The sequence below is a fragment of the Seriola lalandi genome, unplaced genomic scaffold (assembly GCF_002814215.2).
Source record: "Seriola lalandi dorsalis isolate HSWRI2012SDOR001 ecotype SW California unplaced genomic scaffold, Sedor1 jcf7180002054977, whole genome shotgun sequence".
NCBI lineage: Eukaryota > Metazoa > Chordata > Actinopteri > Carangiformes > Carangidae > Seriola > Seriola lalandi.
The window spans coordinates 932960-945471 of NW_019525527.1; the positions used below are offsets into that span (position 1 = coordinate 932960).

The window sequence follows — 12512 nt, forward strand, 5'->3', positions numbered from 1 at the left end:
GCACGGTCCCTGACCAAGACCAGAACCAGGACTCAGCATGGTCCCTGACCAAGACCAGAACCAGGACTCAGCATGGTCCCTGACCAGGACCAGGGTCAAAGAACATCAGGGATAAAACCAGGACTGAACAAACTGGGTTTAAGAAACAAGAACTAGAGGATCAACACCTAAAGAGACTTTAACTAGAGGAACCCAAACTGGATCTGGACATCAGACCACATCAGACCACATCAGACCACATCAGACCACATCAGACCACATCAGACCACATCAGACCACATCATCAGACCACATCAGACCACATCAGACCACATCAGACCACATCAGACCCGCTGTTACAAACACTTTGTCTTTTCTTATTCTCACAGTTTTTTTTTCTCTTCACACTCACACGTTCTCTCTGTGTTGTTCCAACACATCTCCCTCTCTTTCACACACACACACACACACACACACACACACACACACAGGGTCAGGGGAAACATAAATAATTTAGGATTAAAGGAACTGACTCTAGATGATCCACAACTACGACACAAGTTAGAAATAAAGAAAGTATAAAACTTTAAACTGGGATGTACAGACATGTATATATATACATATATGTATATATATACATATATGTATATATATACATATATGTATATATATACATATATGTATATACTGTCTATACATACATACATATATATATACATATATATATATATATGTGTATGTATATATAATATATACTGTCTATACATATATATATATATATGTATAGACATATATGTCTATATAGACATCTTAGATAGAACTGAAGAATCAGGACTACTGGAGATCCGACTGGACTGGACTGGGCTGGGCTGGACTGGACTGGACTGGACTGGACTGGACTGGACTGGGCTGGGCTGGGCTGGACTGGACTGGACTGGACTGGACTGGACTGGACTGGACTGCAGTTCTGTAAAACCTGGGGGTGAAGAACCAGGTGAGACGTGGACTGACGGACGTAGACCTGAACAGTGTTTTTCAGTTGTTGGTTCTTTGTGTTCTGACAGAGGCGTCCAGTGAAGGAGGGGTCTACAACATCCTGGCCGACCCACCAGGACCAGAGGAGGAGGAGGAGGACGAAGAGGAGGAGGAGGACGAGGAGCAGCGGGCCAGGAGGGAGGTGTTCGAGTTCGAGCTGTCCGACCGACCGCTGCTCCCCTGCTACAACATCCAGCTGTCTCTGTCACAGGGGTAAGTCCCACAACACCAGGACCAGCACGGTCCCTGACCAGGACCAGAACCAGGACTCAGCACGGTCCCTGACCAGGGCCAGGACTCAGCACGGTCCCTGACCAGGACCAGAACCAGGACTCAGCATGGTCCCTGACCAGGACCAGAACCAGGACTCAGCATGGTCCCTGACCAGGACCAGGGTCAAAGAACATCAGGGATAAAACCAGGACTGAACAAACTGGGTTTAAGAAACAAGAACTAGAGGATCAACACCTAAAGAGACTTTAACTAGAGGAACCCAAACTGGATCTGGACATCGGACCACATCAGACCACATCAGACCACATCAGACCACATCAGACCACATCAGACCCGCTGTTACAAACACTTTGTCTTTTCTTATTCTCACAGTTTTTTTTTCTCTTCACACTCACACGTTCTCTCTGTGTTGTTCCAACACATCTCCCTCTCTTTCACACACACACACACACACACACACACACACACACACACACACACACACACACTCAGACACCAATTAAGGTGGTGGAAAGCAGCTTAGAAAAGAAAGAAGGGAATAGCAGAGGAGGGAGAGAGAGCGAATGAAGGGTGGTGAGAGAGAGAGAGAAAAGTTCCTCTGTTGAGGAGAGGGAGGAGAGAGATAAAGGCAGGACAGACGGAGAGGTCGTTAACGAGGATTGCATCGCCGTGGCGACGCGGCTAATTGGCTTCCACTTCGTCTTCCTCCCCTGTCGCTTTTCTCCTCCTCTCTCTTTCTCTTCTTCTCTCTCTCTCTCGTGTCTGATGTAGTATTAATGGCTCTTCCTGGATACAAGGCCACCAGGCACACACACACACACACACACACACACACACATTTTGGGCTTATTATAGTTGTGAGGACACTCGTCGATCCTGATCCTGATTCTAACCTGAACCCTAAACCAGGTCTTAACCCTCAAACAGTCCTCTCTCCACAAAGATGCTTTCAAAACAAAATGTATTCACACACACACACACACACACACACACACACACACATTCATTGGGTTGTTTAATATTCCAGCAGCAGCTGGCTTTAAAGCAACATGTGGCCTTGTCTGCTGCTGTGTGTGTGTGTGTGTGTGTGTGTGCGCCAAGGGCAGAGGAAGCTGAACACACACACACACACACACACACACACACACACACACACACACACACATTGACAGACATTGTGAATCAATAACAGCTCCATTGATGTGGAGGCTGCCTTCGGCTGCAAAAGCAGAATATATAAAAGAGAAGCTGTCTCCTTCTCTTCTCCTCCCTCCTCTTCCTCCTCTTCCTCCTCTTCCTCTCTGACATTCATATGAACCAGATTTCAAAATTTGCAATAATTTCATATTTAATCAATAATCAAACACACTTCAGTCCTTCTGTGAAACTTGTTTCTTCGTCTCACGTTTCTTTTCTTTTCTTCTTGCTTTAAGAAGTAAAATTTAAAGACATGGACATAAAATGCTTTTCTCTCTCCACCTTCTCTCACTTTCCTTCAGCCCCAGGAACTGGCTCCTCCTCTCTGATGTCTTAGGTCGCCTTCGGATGACGTCTCGGTCTTTCCGGCGCCTCTTCCCTCAGCTCAACGTGCAGTCCATCCCTGAGGACGAGTTCTACCGCCAGGCGTCGCTGTCGCAGCTGCTGACGGGTCCTGACGAGCAGGAGCTGGCCTCCTTCAGGCCCGACGTCAAAGACCCTCTGGAGCTGGTGGAGGCCACGCCCGAGCTGGCCGGCATGCTCGGTTCTTCCCTGGAGTTCGTGGACAGTCGCTGGGACTCGCTGAAAGCTTTGCGACCTCCGACACCGCCCCCACCACCACCAAGACCCTCGGTAAGACTTTCACCAAGACCGCCACAGCGTATTCCACCGTTGTTCCCAGCACAGCGACAGGGGGCGACACAGCCTGCTGCGCAAGGGGAGAATGTGTTGCAACACAGTCTGGGATGTTCTGCTCCGGCAGCTAAGACAGAAACTAAATCAGCTGCCATGTGGGAACCACAACAACCAGGAAGTAAAAGTGCTGCAGATCCTCATACCGCAAAGCCAAACATGACAATGAGTGCTAGCATGTGGGAACTGCAAAGATTACGAGCCAAGAGTGCTGGGATTACTAATTGTCCTCATTTGGACTCCAAGATGGATTCTAACATGTGGGAACAACAACGACAACGTAGCAAGGATCCTGGGGGGGCTGATTCTGCTACTTCTGCTAATTCCAACTCTAAAACTGACTCCATCATGTGGGAACAACAACGACAAGGAAGTAAACCCACGGGAGTCGCTGCCGTCCAGTCTGATATGGCCATTGGTGCTAGCATGTGGGAACCACAGCGACTACGAAGCAGGAACACTGTGACTCCTGATGACGACGTCCTGTCAGAGCCACAGCTACTAGGGAGTAAGAACTCTGGAAATGCTAATCCTGCAGATTCTGACGACGCAGTGGATGCTAACACATGGAAACAACAAGATCAAGGGAGTAATACCGGTGCGGTTCTGGATCCTACAAACCCAGGTTCTTCAGTCGGCGGCAGAATTTGGGAACCACAACGACTGAGAAGTAAGAACGCTGTGATCACCAGCCCGGCAAAACCAGACACTAACACGTGGGAACGCCATGGAATAAAGAGAGTGGGCGGTAACAGCACAGCCCCCAGAAGAGAAGCTAACTCCTGTGACACCCAGGGAGGTAAGACCACGAAGATAGACGCTGCCTGGCAAAGGAACTTGGGCAACGTCAGAGTCCACATCCGGGACTTGGGCATGAAGGTCGGTGAAAGTGTCGTCCGCAGAGATGTGAAGAAAGCACAAGGGAAGGTCGTCGGGAAGGGCGCCAGGGTTAAAACAAGGTCATGACAAAACAAGGCGCCACCATTGAAATGAGAAGCCCGACTTTTAAACATAGTGACTGAGAAAGACTCTACAGAACTGTGTTCCATAAACACAACATTAAAACACATGTACAGACTGTAAAAGAGCAAACATTGTATTTGGACATTGAAAAGGACGGTACATCCTGCTTGGAGAGAAGGTGACAGTATTGTGTGTGTTGTATGTAACCTGTAAATATGCATCTTTTTTATTTATGGGTACAGATATCACTGGTTCTTGAATTTGTTCTGGTGTAAATACGATGCGGTCTCTGTTGCGTGGTTGGTTCTAGTCATGGAGGTTGTTTGTTACCTTTGTGTGTAATTTTGTATTCAGCATCCTGTCGGCTTTCGTCACCAAACTATTTATTGTCCAATAAATATGAGGAAGGAATCTGTCTGAGTTTGTCTCTGAGCTAAAGTTAAATTAAGGTTAAAACTGTTAGCAGTAACGTGTATAGCATTACAGATGTTTCTCTATAGCTGTTATAGAGAATATAGACTTATTGTTCTTTACACCCGTTAGCTATTAATTAATTAGCTGTTAGCTGTGATGATAAATGTGTATAGCTAACAGCTAATTAATTAATTAATATATGTTTATACTCTCTCCTTACAGAGTATCTGCTAGCGCTGTAAAGTCACAGCTAACTGGCTAATAGTTTCTTTGAACTTGTTAGCAAATTACAAAAGGTTACAGTAAACTAGTTAGCAATTTCTAGCTATCTTATGACTATTAGTGTTATAAAGAGTTACAGTTAATTAGGACAACTTTATAAACCCAGATGTCTGTAATTTACCCGTCTTTCTTACAGGAGAGTGGATGCGACACCTCTTCTATGTGTAAATGCATCCCGGCTGACCAGTTTACATTTAAACAGATTAAAGCTTTTAACTCGCTCCACATTTTTGACTGTAGAAATACCAAAACACACCTGCTGTAATAATCTGGCTGATAAAATAGCACATTTAGGGAGGAGAAGAAGAACGACAGGAGATTACAGTTACTCCCTGTAGTTCCGCGATGCTACGCTTCACTTCGTCATAAATAGGTGGAGGGCGCCCTCGTGTGGCGACACATGTCTACTGCGTCCTCCGCCGATATCTCCCTTCATACAGACTGAAAGCCTTTAATTCGCTCCTGTTTCCACATTTGTGGCTCAACAAACACCAAAAACAGAACCTGAATTTTCCCTTATTTTTAGATAAAAGCAGCGAACCATAATAAAGAAAGAAAACTTCTCCTCACTGAGCTCAGAGTTACACTGCACTGCTCCCATTCTTGTCTCTGAATCAGACACTCTGATTGGCTATGACGGCACCCCACTGGAGCCAATAGGAATATCGAATTAGAGTGACGTCGCTCTAGACGTCACTGGGAAAGAATGCGGAAAAGCAACGATCGACAAACACACAAGAATGCACCAGACAAACGGTAAGAATATTCCTCACATTTCATAACTTTAAATGTCAGTGTATCGAAGTCAGTGACTCACGCGGGACTTTTTAGAAAGCGCCAGTTCTGAGAAACTAGGTCAGACGGTCGCGGAGTAATGACGCACTATAGACAACGTCATATTTGGAAGCGTATACGCTCCCACGGGCCTAAGGGCGTTAAAACGAATGGTTTAAATAATTAAATGAAATCATTAATGTCTCAAAAACGGTTGAGGCTATAGGCATGAATTTTCACAGACAGGTGACCCATGATGCTTTGCTTCACATAGTCATAAACTGGTTCTGTGTGATGAGATATCGATGATTATGACAAATACTTTTACGCCTACATTCTTTTCTTACATGTTCATGTCCCTTGCTGTGGGTACAAAAATGTCCTTTTTTAATATGACGTCATTAAACGGAGCTAATGATTAAAGTGATGAACTCTTGACTTCATCAGTAATTATAAATCAATAGTATGATATATTCTGTATAATGAGTATTTTATATTTTGATATTTTGACATTCTGAACTTGATGTTACCGAGTTCTTCCTCCACAGACAGTAAGTGACTGTTTAAATGCATGGACACACACACTACATGTGTGTTTACGTGCTGTTGTTAAGGTGTGTAATTGGACGCTCATTTGCATTTTATTCAGAGCTTAACATGAGCTCAGTGTGTGTGTGTGTGTGTGTGAATGTTTCACAGCCTCTAATTAAAGGCAGTGCCATGAAACGCACCAACATTTAATTTCTGCCTAAAGGGAAATTAAACAGCAGTGATTGGGCCGCCGGCCTCCCTCCATCAGGTGGTGGTGAGGGGAAATATTGTGATGGGGTGGGGGTGTGGGGGGTGTGCAGATTTTATTATTTTAATCATTAGTTACACATTTTCCAATTAATCATTGAATTGTGTGGTTTATAATTTTCACTTTGTCATTATGGATTATTGAGTTTTATCCATTTACAATTAAACCTACAACATAATAAAGTGAAGGGTCTGAAGAGACTGTATCTGAATACTGTGTGTGTGTGTGTGTGTGTGTGTGTGTGTGTGTGTGTGTGTGTGTGTGTGCGTGTGTAACAAGGTGACTCACTCGCCTCAGGAAAAAACTGGGACGAACTATTTTTCTCTAATATGAGAGAGAGAGAGAGAGAGAGAGAGAGAACATAAAGCATGCATGAATGGACTCTCTCTCTCTCTCTCGACCCTGTCTTCTTCCCTGTCGATCGTCCGTACCCTTTTATCCTGGTGTGTGTGTGTGTGTGTGTGTGTTTCTAACACACAGAAAAAGAGGAGGATGAGTCATTCACACATTATTCACTTTACTCCTCACATCTCACAAAACACACGCACCCACACACGCACACAAACACACACACACACACACACACACACACACGCACACACACGCACACACACACACACACACACCAGCAGTATAAAAGCGTGTGGGCGAGTGAAGACATCACCACACGCACACACACACACACTAACACACATACACACTCTGCGTTTCCCTCACTGAGAATCAAGAGTCAGATTTGTGATTAATTGGTAAAGTTAGTTGGTAAGACGTTGGTTGGTTGGTTAACTGGTTGGTTAACTGGTTGGTGAGGTGTTACAAATAGCTTTGTTAGTTATAAACTAACTCAGCAGCTAGTTACTTGCTTTTAGTTCCCAGCTTGTTGATAAAATGGTTGATTGGTTGATTCTTGCACATTTCTTAGATATATTAGTTGATTAATTGGTTGATTAATTAGTTTGTTAGGTGACACATTAAATAAATTAAATTATTAAATTGATCTGTGATTAATTCCAGAAATTGGCTGAAGATGACTGGATCAATGATGTGGTTGATTTCCTTCCTGGGTGAGTGTTCCAGCTTTTTGAACAGTGGTTTTCACTGAGCAACGCACACGCACACACACCATTATTGTGAAACTCCATGGCAACGAAAGGAGCTTAATTAGAGAGAAAAATCTCCTTCTTTAAGACGGCGAACGAGAGAGAACGAGGTTGAGATGAATACAAAGCGAGGTGAGCGAGAGGGAGACTGACGGAGGTGTAGTGAAGGAAAAGAGAGCGAGTGCTAATGAAATATGAATGAGTCCACAGGGAGGTTCAACCAGCTGTGTGTGTGTGTTTGGAACTGAAGTCGTGATAAACAGGGCATACAGTGTGTGTGTGTGTGTGTGTGTGTTTGTGTGTGTGTTTTACACCTTGTACACACTGGCTGCGTCCTTGTGTCAACATCACTGACGTCAGTTTCCTCGACACAAACAGACAAAAGTATCTGCTTCAAACAAACTGCTGCTCAGTCTGACTCTTCTTCTTCTGTCATTTCAGCTGACGTGATAAAAACATGACGTGAGCAGCTTTGATTAAAGAAACTAAACACAGATGCTACATGTCTGAAGCCATTTGTAGCTAGCCGATGTTATGCTACAAAGAAGAAGCTACAAACAGCATCTGACATTATGTTTGTTTGTTTGTGTGCTTACAAAAGCCTGCTATAAACACTAAACATATAAATTTACAAAGTTACAGTTAGCATGACCTACTTCATGCTAGCTGTTTGTAGCTCAGTGGTGTTAGGTTATCCAATGTTACGCTAGGTTTTTGTAGCTAAGCAACGGTACGCTAAATTCAAGAACCAAATAGCATGCTAGCTTGATATGCTCCAAAACAACATTGTAATTCTTGCTCTTTATGGTGCAAAAACTATGTACACACAGTTAGCATCTCTGGGCTAAGTTTAGCTGCTTTAAATGAACTGATATTAAGTGTTAGCATACTCAGTTTGTGACTAGTCCAAGCTAGCATAGCCACTACCCTTAGTCTGAGTGTGTTTTCTCATGCATGTGTGACTGGCTGAAGCTAACTTGTGCAATGCCAAATGCAGAGGGCTCACCACATAAATCTAGCATATGTAGCTAACCCTTGTTAAGCAGCTACTTAGTTTTTATTGGTTTTTTTTTTTTTTTTTATAACAAAAATATAAAAAGTTTTTACACTTTTACACTTGGTGCTATTGTGTGTATCTGACATACAGAAGCTTTAAAGTTCTTGGAATGGCTCGACTAGGCTAGTAGTTTCCCTTTCCTTCCAGTCTTTGTGCTAAGCTAGGCTAAACACGTCCTGCAGCCATCCTTTCATCTGATTCTGGTCTGAACCACTGTTCCTTTAAGTTGTGATAAATGAAGCGTTCAGAGGCGTCGTGTTCGCCATCACCTCCCCCAGTAGCACACACACACACACACACACACACACACCCACACACACACACACACACACACACACACACACACTTTCATTCACTGCAGTCAAAGCGGCCATTTGCTTCTTCGTCTTTTTGTCTTCGCTGTGTGTTTGTGTGTTTTTCCATAAGTGTGTGTGTATAATAAGTGTGTAACTGCGATTGTGTGGATGTATGAATGCCTGTGTGTGTGTGTGTGTGTGTGTGTGTGTGCGCGTGTGTGTGTGTAGCTGCCGAGCGCTGATGCCGAAGATGACGGATCGAATTGCTAATGTGCCACAGTGAGGCGCGTGTGTGTGTGTGTGTGTGTGTGTGTGTGTGTGTGTGTGTGTGTGTGTGTGTGCGTGTGTAACAAGGTGACTCACTCGCCTCAGGAAAAAACTGGGACGAACTATTTTTCTCTAATATGAGAGAGAGAGAGAGAGAGAGAGAGAGAACATAAAGCATGCATGAATGGACTCTCTCTCTCTCTCTCGACCCTGTCTTCTTCCCTGTCGATCGTCCGTACCCTTTTATCCTGGTGTGTGTGTGTGTGTGTGTGTGTGCGTGCCTGTGTGTGTGCGTGTATGTGTGTGTGTGTGGGGGGGGTCGTCTGGCTGTTTAGCGAGCGAGACGAGCAGCGCTGCCGATGAATATTTAAACGGAGAGGGAGAAAGAGAGAGAGCAGCCATCATTTATTGATGCTGCTGAGGGGGAAGATGAATAGTCCGTCTGTGTACACAGCGCTGGAGAGGAGTGTGTGTGTTGCAAACAGCCGGCATCCGAATGCGAGTCAGCACTTAGTGTGTATGTGAAACTGTAGAGGGCTGAATACGAGTCACCTCGCACAGACTTACAGTGGTCAGAGTGTGAGTCTGCAGAAGTGTAGTGTGAACACAGGTCGGTGTTTCTGCTAGCGGAGGTTAGCCTCCATGTTGAGTTTTATTTCCATTAAGCCTCTATGTTTTGAATTAGTTCTAGTTAGTTAGAATTCCAAACTCATTCTCCTTTGTATCTGATCCACAGGTGTCTGAAGCTCAGAGTGAGCTGCTCCACCGTCACCATCTTGGACGTGTCTGACTCCGCCCCCTAACTCCCAGCTAATCCAAATATGGTCAAAGGGGAGGGGCGTGTGTGGAGCTGAGACTTCTGTGCATGCTGGGTGTCACTCACCTGTCACTCAAAGAGGCCACGCCCCTCAATCCTCCATAACTTTAGTCCTTAATAAAATGTAAACAGGTGAGTTCTATAAACAGGTGAGTTCTATAAACAGGTGAGTTCTATAAACAGGTGAGTTCTATAAACAGGTGAGTTCTATAAACAGGTGAGTTATATAAACAGGTGTCATGAAGGAGGAAATTATCTCTAGAGACCAAAACAGTTTCTGTACCAGGCTGTAAACATGTTTATTTCTGCTGTAAAGTTGGACATTTTAACATGGGAGTCTGTGGGGACTGACTCAGTGTTGGAGCCAGACTCTAGTGGTCGTTAGAGGAACTGCAGCTCAGTGTTGACGCTTGGTCTGAAACAGTTAATGATCACAACCAGCTCAGGATCGCTGTTGTGTCCTAGTAGAACTTTGAAATCTGAAAAGTCGTAACTCCGACTTGCAGATATTAGTATCTGTGTTGCGTGTTATTTTCAGGATGCTCCAGACGAAGTGCTCATTGGATCATTTTACAGATTCCAGGATCAAGTCAGGATGTGCCTGAGCTGAGGAGCAGATAAAGGTATTTATATTATATGTTTATATTCCTGTTATTTAAATGTTCTAAACTAAAAGAAGAGAAAGTTGAAAGGAGCTGAGACACTGTCTTCTCCTCACTGCTGCCTCTCTCAGCTCTCATCTTTCAAACAGAGGGAGGTCGCTCAGTGTTTACACGTCAGCGGGAAGGCGAGAGGTCAGAGGTCAGCGAGGTCGACCTTCGAGGAGGCGTTGACAGCATGAGACGAACAAACAGAAGAGGTTCAGAGGAATGCATGAGGGCGAGTGAGGATGTGTCTGCATGTGTGTGGGAGAGAGAGAGAGAGAGAGAGAGAGGTTCAGACGGGTGCACATGAGGACGAGCCAGCATGTGTTTGTATGGGAGAGAGAGAGAATAATGGAGGAGGGAATCAAGACGGTTTCAAGGTTCCCCCTCTCTGTTCGCTCGCCCGCTCGCCTGCTCCCCTTCCGATCTCACTCCTTCTCTTGTGCACACACACACACACACACACACACACACACACACACACACACGCACACGTCTTCATGCTTCACTGCCAAAGCCTTCAACGCTCTCTTTTCTCTCTCTCTCTCTCTCTTCCGCTGTAATGCAGACACTTGCTCGCTCGCCCGCTGCAGCACTCGTCTGACCTGCTCTCTCTCTTTTCAGGGAAGGAAAATGAGGAAATCAATTAGACTCCCTCCTCACCTCGTCTCCTCCTCCTCCCCCACGTCCTCCAGTCTTTTCTGATGTGGATGAGGAAAGATTTCATTCCACAGGTTCCATCTTACTTCGTTAAAATCATCAGATTTCACCTGATTGAATTCAGTCTGTTACCGAACATTTCACTTATATAAAGTTACTCAATTCAATCAATGATAATTCTTCACATGCTAAACGTGCACCAGAATTTCGACCCAATGTTTGGCTTTAGCAGCTTGTTCTTTACGAACTTCCTGCCTGAGAGGAAACAGCAGCTGTTAGAAATAAAGTCAGTCGAGCCAGAACGAGTTCAAAGAGGAACAGCACCACCCTGTGGTTGTTTGTGTAACCACATGTTAGCTACACCTCAACTTTGTCTTAAAACATTATCACTTTTATTTGATTCCAACTTTATTCTCAAACATTACGACTTTAAACTTTGATCTTATATTAGATTTTTCCTCGTTACACTACGACGTTATCTCGACTTTTAACTGATAATTTAATGGTACAACTTTTATCTTTGAACACACAGCTGGTGCTGCGATCATCCGATTAGTGTCCATTTGATTGATCAGCTGAGTTCATTGATCCGTCAACAGGCGACAAGTCCAGCTGAGCTTTAACAGAACAGCTTAACTTCCGATGTTTTCACTCACTGAACTGCTGTAGCTACGTGAGTAAACAGACAACACTGAAAAACAACCAGTTCAAATTATAATGAACAAATTTACATTTAATATTGAAATCAACACATACACATATTTGAGAAACATGATATTTTAACAGATTTACTCACGGACCACCAGGGGTCGCTTGTGGACCACTGGTGGTCCACGGACCACTCTTTGAGAAACTCTGGTTTAGACTTAATTTGTTGATAGTTTATATATTTATTCTGTAAAAACTGTGTCTCTATTGATTCTACTGTTTTTTTATTTTACTGCTGGGAATCCGCTCAAACTGAAACAGAAAAACAGACGAGAATCAGCCGGAGAGAAAAAAACATCCGTGTGCGCGCATTCACTCACACACACACACACACACACACACACACACACACACACACACACACACACACACACACACACACACACAGGCAATTAGAGTGTTGCATGGAAGACTAAAAATGTGTGTGTGTTCGTGTGTGTGTGTGTGTGAGTGTGTGTGTGTGTGTGTGAAGGAAATTAGACTGCCTCATTATTCAAATTGGCTCGGAGGAGAAACGCTGCGCTCGCCTCGATTACGCCTCGACGGAGAGAGAGAGAGAGAGAGAGAGAGAGAGAGAGAGAGATCATGAAGGA

General features: G+C 44.4%; 1 protein-coding gene and 1 long non-coding RNA gene across 3 annotated transcripts in view; both read left to right on the forward strand.

Moving 5' to 3' along the window:
• LOC111646898 (BCL-6 corepressor-like) overlaps positions 1 to 4512 on the forward strand; it is a 31546-nt gene extending 27034 nt beyond the window's left edge. The window contains 2 exon segments of the mRNA XM_087171134.1: positions 974 to 1227; positions 2748 to 4512. Coding sequence (XP_087027260.1) covers positions 974 to 1227; positions 2748 to 4104 — 1611 coding nt within the window. The 3' untranslated portion in view covers positions 4105 to 4512.
• A 469-nt stretch (positions 4513 to 4981) lies between these two features.
• The window catches only part of LOC111646857 (uncharacterized), a 12231-nt gene continuing 4700 nt past the window's right edge, over positions 4982 to 12512 (forward strand). The window contains exons 1-4 of one of the 2 annotated variants that reach the window (XR_002759981.2): positions 4982 to 5553; positions 9827 to 10039; positions 10484 to 10530; positions 10641 to 10766. This is a non-coding gene — a long non-coding RNA (uncharacterized LOC111646857). The remainder of the gene's footprint in view (positions 5554 to 9826; positions 10040 to 10483; positions 10531 to 10640; positions 10767 to 12512) is intronic. The other variant, XR_015436501.1, reaches the window with a different exon arrangement.